General features: G+C 34.5%; 3 protein-coding genes across 4 annotated transcripts in view; 1 reads left to right on the plus strand and 2 right to left on the minus strand.

Annotated features, from left to right (window-relative positions):
- Positions 1-3375, plus strand: part of LOC103507395 — a 16871-nt gene extending 13496 nt beyond the window's left edge. The window contains exons 13-14 of the mRNA XM_026822269.1: positions 1862-1985; positions 2285-3375. Coding sequence (XP_026678070.1) covers positions 1862-1985; positions 2285-2515 — 355 coding nt within the window. The 3' untranslated portion in view covers positions 2516-3375. The remainder of the gene's footprint in view (positions 1-1861; positions 1986-2284) is intronic.
- Positions 111-1632, minus strand: LOC108252162. Its single transcript, XM_017443302.2, has 3 exons — positions 1509-1632; positions 642-800; positions 111-344 (listed from the first exon to the last, which is right to left on the minus strand). Exons 1-3 carry the CDS (start codon positions 1579-1581, stop codon positions 136-138), a joined length of 441 nt encoding a protein of 146 aa, XP_017298791.1. The 5' UTR covers positions 1582-1632; the 3' UTR covers positions 111-135.
- A 460-nt stretch (positions 3376-3835) lies between the features above and the next one.
- Positions 3836-6496, minus strand: part of LOC103507389 — a 17895-nt gene continuing 15234 nt past the window's right edge. The window contains exons 2-3 of one of the 2 annotated variants that reach the window (XR_003391002.1): positions 5964-6208; positions 3836-5885 (exon numbers count right to left, since the gene is read on the minus strand). Coding sequence is in view for 1 of the 2 variants with exons in the window: in XM_026822264.1 (XP_026678065.1) it covers positions 6026-6208 (183 nt within the window). In the remaining variant the exon portion in view is untranslated. Of the gene's footprint in view, positions 5912-5963; positions 6209-6496 lie in introns of both variants that reach the window. The other variant, XM_026822264.1, reaches the window with a different exon arrangement.

Consider the following 6496-nt stretch of genomic DNA (forward strand, 5'->3'; position numbering starts at 1 on the left):
TCTTCTTGGTAGATTGTCAGATTAGAACTAAAGTTCGGCGTGCTCCGTCGGTTCTCGTTGGTATCTTGTTGTAGCGGACAATAGGAGGGAGGTATAGGGTGAGGAAAAAGGAGGTACACGCAACAAGTTGGGTTATCAAAGGAACAACGTCTTAGCAGCAGCGCCGAGACTGGACAGGGTTAGAATCACAATAGACACAGAGGTACTAGAGCTGGAATTACACCCATCTTCAAAACACTGGCATACTAGCTGCTCGTGATCATCATCAAATGAGGTATAGCATTCCTTGGGACTTTTCTGATAGCCACACTTCCGAATCACACGGTGCTCGTCATAGTCTTTGACTGAAATCAAATACAGACATTTTTTTTTTTACACGGGATTAAATCCTATTTTTACATTTATTTATGGAACAAATACAATATAAACACTAATACAATAAAAACAAGGAGAACATTTTCCCTTGAAAAAGTCTATGGGATAGACGAAACTCCGAGTCGGGATGAAAACCAACTTGTAAGTATCCATTAATTAAAATAACCTAATTAAAATAATATTTACAAAGGATGTCAAAATTAAATAAATTCATTAATAACGGTGAGAGCTAGTTATTATTAAGAATGAACTACAAACTCACTCACTATATTGTACGATTTTCCTGCAGAAAGGTCTCTCTCCAGTTTTAAGAGAATCGTTGCATTTAACACTGAACTCCTTGGCTTGAGTGTCATTACGCCGGAGATACTCGCAGTAAGGGTCCTTACGAGAATTGCACACAAAACAGTTGATGGCCTCTGTGTCTGCGAAATGAAAGGGGGAGAATTATCGTACAAAAATGCTTCTACTCAGAAACCAGAACTGTCAAAAAAAAAAAAAAAAACACCTCTGTGGCTAAGTGATCAATAGCACTGATTCTCAATCCGAAGGTACTGGGTTTGAATCCCGGCCAGGGCGGAAATTTTCTGTCCGAACATTTCCGTTCTTGGATAGGCGTGGATGAAAAATAATGTGCCTTGAAGTGCATATTGCGAAAACAGTTCCAAGGTACAATCTAAAAAAAGAAATAGAAAATCGGTTGGTCGGTCGAAAAAAGTAAAATCCTCTCCGACCGGTATTCGAACGGAGAACATCCAGGTTGAGAGGTAGTGCTCGTTACTATTCGCGCAGAGACAAGAGGTTGTGGTTCTTTTTTCCGAGGTTTTCAACGTCTATGTAAGTGGATCAGTGGGAAGGATAGGAGAAAAGTCAGTGGGAAGACGAATTTCTTTTTTGAAAAGCCTAGAGAATGGTCTAATAACTTTAATATTGTATGAACTTTAGAGCCGCAGTCTCTAAAGTCATGATAACCATGATGTTAGCCAACCCCCGCAACGGAGACGGCACCTAAAAAAGAAGATTAAGTGGAAATGGTATTTACCTTATATAACTTGTTAGAAAGTTATCACTTACACTAGGTATCATATTATCTTGATTCCTAATTCTCTCATCAGGTCATTACCATTACCTACCTGGTACTTGTATTGAAAGGAAACACAACATTAGTGATGGCAGTGTGATAAGAAAACTGTTTGAAGCGAGCATGATTGGTTTGTAAAATATTCGAAATACCCAAAAAAAAAAAAAAGATTTGCAAAAAAAAAATCGAAGAGAGAAGCAAGACAGGATAGGAGAAAACCAGAGATTCGGGAGAACGAACATCATCCCATCAGGATAAAATCTCCCCGGGCGAGAATCGAACCCGCGGCCTAGCGCTTACAAGGCAGACGCGCTACACACTAGGCTAACTAGGCTGGCTAGGTAGACATTGAATTCTCATTTAATATAGGTATTTAAGATAACTTTATCACGCTTTCTTTTCCAGTGTTGCCTATAAAGATGTGGCGCAGTGGTGCATTGAGTTTTCTCCAGAGCGAAGTAACATGTTGAAGTCTAAACTGAGAAGATATTTCCAAGATGAAAACGATGTGGATGCAACGGCTCCTGAGGTGAGAAAAGTAACTTTTTTTAAATGTCGGAAACGCTTTTACATATCTTAAATAACTGCTTTCGCATTACACATTCTTTTACACCCATGCCTACCCCACGGAATAGTTCAGTCAGAAAATTTCCATCCCTCCCGAGATTCGAACCCTGCAGTTCTGGGCTGAGGAGTACAGAAGTGAGCTAAAAAGAAGGCACCTGTTAATGGTGTGATCACCACAAGAGTTGTCAAGAGGCCAGTTTCACACCAGTTATTTTCTATTTTTGATTTTAATATTCTATCCTTCCTGCCTCTCCCCAACAGATCAAATTGACCAAGGAAGATCTCCTGATCTCGGACATTCACTCCCTGGTCAATAGCTACCGGGATACAAACTTCACTGGTCGCTCCATCGCGCGAATATTTCACGGCATTCCTAGTCCCAACTTCCCGGCCATTGTATTCGGCAGGAATCGCTACTGGCGTTCTCATATGGACCAAGATTTCGGCCTTCTGTGTAAGCTTGCAGCCCGGGAGCTCATCAAGCTCAGATGATTGGCGATCCACTTTCGGAAAACTCAGACTCAGAGGTTAGTATTCTTATGTGCTTTAACTTTATATATGAATAGCCCATTTTGAGGCTTAGGTGTAGGGGCAAACAGCCCCAAAGGATGGGTTAAGCTTCTACAAATCCCATGGAAAGGAGGAATAATGGACTTTTCTCACAGGTTCAACACCCATATTTATGAACAAAATACTGACTATCAAGTAGCACTGAAGCATTAATTCCAAACATCTCAATGGTAAAAATCTACTTCAGTGTGACTTGAGAACGACAAATTCTGTTCATAAATACGGCTGTCAAGTACTCGTCAACTCATGTATCCATAGGTTCTTGGTATATAGATAAGTTGTCTCCCTTTAAGGAATGGTTGGAGCCAGCGACAACTATGCACAGGTAAGTGATGTTAATCGTCGGGGATGGCCTGTACTGTACATAGTTAACGTCTGACCGTCATGAAATATTTTAATATGTATATGTTCGTTTTAATGTTCATTTGTGTTTTGACACTAGATTTTCGTATATTTTTTCTCCTTCGACAACTTATGAAATCATATTTTTTTTTCCTTGATCAATAATCTCACCTGATAATCTTTGTCCCTGTTTTGAATGGAGACCGCCTTAAGGTTTCTGAAACAATCGATTTCCCTGGTTTCTATCAGTATTATCACCTATTTAATACTTCTCTTTTCGTTCTTTCGTGCGAGACATTTCTATCTAAGGTCCTTTTCTGAGGATCCTTCCTGTAATTCTTTCCAAAATATCTCCAGTTTGTGTTCAAATCAAAATAAATAGACAATGTTTAAAATAATTTTATATGTAGTACTAATAAATAAGAACTGAATTTTATTCATTCATTTGACTTTATTTCATGTTTTTTCAATTATAGCAGATAAAGTAGGGTAATAGAAATAAATAAGAGATATCTAAAGTAATAAGTAATGGTTGTTGGGTTTCTATCAAATTATCAATACTGATGGGAGTGTAACGATTAGGATGTTACAGTAGGTATTGTGTTGGAACTTACTCTGTAGGTTTAAACTCATTATTTATTTGGAACAGGTACAGTTTAAATTCCGTAACGCTGATCAGAGCTTGGCTGTTATTCATTCCTACATAATTACATACAGGCTAAAACATACGTCTATGTATAGTGTATAATCAGTACAATGTCAATACATATTATTATTTTATTAGGTACTTTTTTTACAATAAATTAATACATGAATTTTGTCCAAAGTGATTTTTTTTTCATTTTGTCCAAATAATAAAATTCCTTTTTTTAGAAAGAAAAAAATAAACGAAATAAAAAAGATGGGTCTTTTTTAATGAGATTTTTTTATTCAGAAGGCACTTTTTTAATGTAATTTTTTATTCCTAAAAATGAAAGAGAACATAATATAAACAGTAAATTTCAAAACCCCCTAAAAAACCCAAAGTAGGTAAAATTTGAATTTTTGTTTCTATACAAACGTTTTCTATATTTTCTCAAATAAACAAGTTTTTGTTTACAAATTTTACACAATACGAAATAAAGTTTTATCCACAATTTGAATATAATGTATTCGAAATATGACCTAGAACCTACCAATATCATGAGATTATGTCAATACGTAAGACGTTCTTCTATAACCTACCCTACCTAAATGAGATAGCAGATAGCATACATATTAAACACTTAAATAAAGGAAATGATGGTAAAGAATTTTACAGTGTACACTAAATAGTTGGTGTAATTATATACAGGGTGAATTATAGGTATGGCAACACGGTAAATTTTATCTTAGAAGAGATGCAGGGTAGGAATAGGAATAATCCCAATATTGAAAGCACTAGTGATGAAAATACTGGAGTTGAAAAATTTTATTTATCGATAGGAACAATGGAATAAGTTTATACCTACCCTGTAGACAACTCTTATTATAAAACATACATCACACAAAACAAATAAAATAATAAAACTGCAGTTTATGGAAAAACACTTGGTCAGCAAAAAGTAAGAAAATAAGCAAAACTCTTTATTTTTCCTAAATATTTGACATCAAGTGCTCTACATAAACAACACACATTTTTCCAACATAAAACACTAATGTAAAATAAATACTTGTATTTGACTGTTTGAAAAATATGTTTCAGATACCAAACGTTTCAATCCACATTTACCTACTAACCGTCCAAAACAATAGTTCCTTGAAACTACAGTGAACTAAAACTATAAAAATATGAATTGAAACGTCTGTATCCTGTATTTAAATGTATTAGGGAATATCATATGGAATGGTATGGGAAATTAGGCTATGGAATGCTGAAATTAAATATGTATGTGAATATTGTAAAGTAACTATTGTAAAAGGAAAATGTACTATTGTAAATTATATAATTAAGAAAATGAAATGCTATTGTAAAAACTAGATCATATGGCGGATAACGGTTAAAAACAAAATTAAACTAGGTTTTGTATTCTATTGTAAATAATAATGAAAGAAAACAGAGGAAAATCAGAAACAGACATATACGCGTATAGGATTCAGATATTGCACTAGTTTGTCCCACGGTACTTTACTCTTTGGTAAAAACATGAAGGACTTTTTTTCCGTCCTGATTTGGTCTCTAAAGTTCAATGAATAATAACCAGAATTAGTAGACTTGAAAAAGTAAAATCTTGTACCTAAAAAAGATTGAAATTCAGATACATACGTGAAATCTAGGTAAAAGTACAAAATTACTCCAAGAGACAAGATCTTTTTAAAAATTCCGTTTTCTCAAAAAACGACCCTAGCTCTAACGTAAAAATAGTCGTCTCTATAATAATAGATACACAAATTAACACAACTGACAACCAGTTAATTGGTCATAAACCAACGATTGTGAAAAATCACAAAGGAATGGGAATCATTTTTAAATTGACTAAGACAACTAGTAAGCCTACGAGAAGCGCAAACTATTACTGTAGGTACCAAAAAAGTGGTTCTATTTTCGACCGGTGTCCAAACACTTGCACTTACAGAATGACAGCTGATGTCACATTTTTGTTATTATTTTTAAACAGACTATAACACCTTGTACAAAATTGAATCAGTAACATAAATGATCCATTCGATAAAATTTCCGTGGCCAAAGTGGTTGACTTGCACCACGGATTTAAAGCCATATGAAACTTTTTCATAACCACTTCGCGTTTCACTTCTCGTATTTCCTTGTCTTTCGACGGTGGTATGTCAAATTGTTTTCTTCTAAATATCAGTCCAACATACCGCATTATAGGGGCCCAATAGTAATCGGAGGACTACTAACTTAAGCTTGGAAAAAAAAGTCATTTGTGTTTTATTAATCGAAGGACTACTTGAAGCTTGAAAAAAAAAAAAAAAAAATCATTCGTATACCAAAATGTCAACTTCTAGTTTATTTCAGTCATTTTAGTAACATAAACATTTATTCCGTGTCATTCGTATACCAAAATGTCAACTTCTAGTTTATTTCAGTCATTTTAGTAACATAAACATTTATTCCGTGCGCGAATCAATGACAAGGGGTAGAGGTTGGTCCTTGGAGGGGGGTCTAGCTGAGGGTGGCCTACTGGCAGGAGATTTCACTAGTTCCTCCATATCTTCATCGAATAGGGTGGCATTGCCAGACTTGGAATAGTCGCTGGGTTTGTAGGACATGTCCGTTACTCCTATACCAACCTGCAAAATGAAAATGTAAAAATATTATAAAAATTAAAAATATTACTCTTCACAGGTTAACAATTTCCTATGGGAAAAAAAGGGAAAATTAAAATTTAGAAAACTAATACTATCTATTATTAATTTTTCTTGTTTCAGGGGAAAAATTCCATTATTTAAAACACACCAAAAAAGTGTGAGGTTTAAAATATTTTTTTTTTTAATTAACATTTATTAATAAAAAAAAATATTTTAAACCTCACACTTTTTTGGTGTGTTTTAAATAAAATAACAAAGTTAAAATATATA

The sequence above is a fragment of the Diaphorina citri genome, unplaced genomic scaffold, assembly GCF_000475195.1.
Source record: "Diaphorina citri unplaced genomic scaffold, Diaci psyllid genome assembly version 1.1 scaffold310, whole genome shotgun sequence".
NCBI lineage: Eukaryota > Metazoa > Arthropoda > Insecta > Hemiptera > Psyllidae > Diaphorina > Diaphorina citri.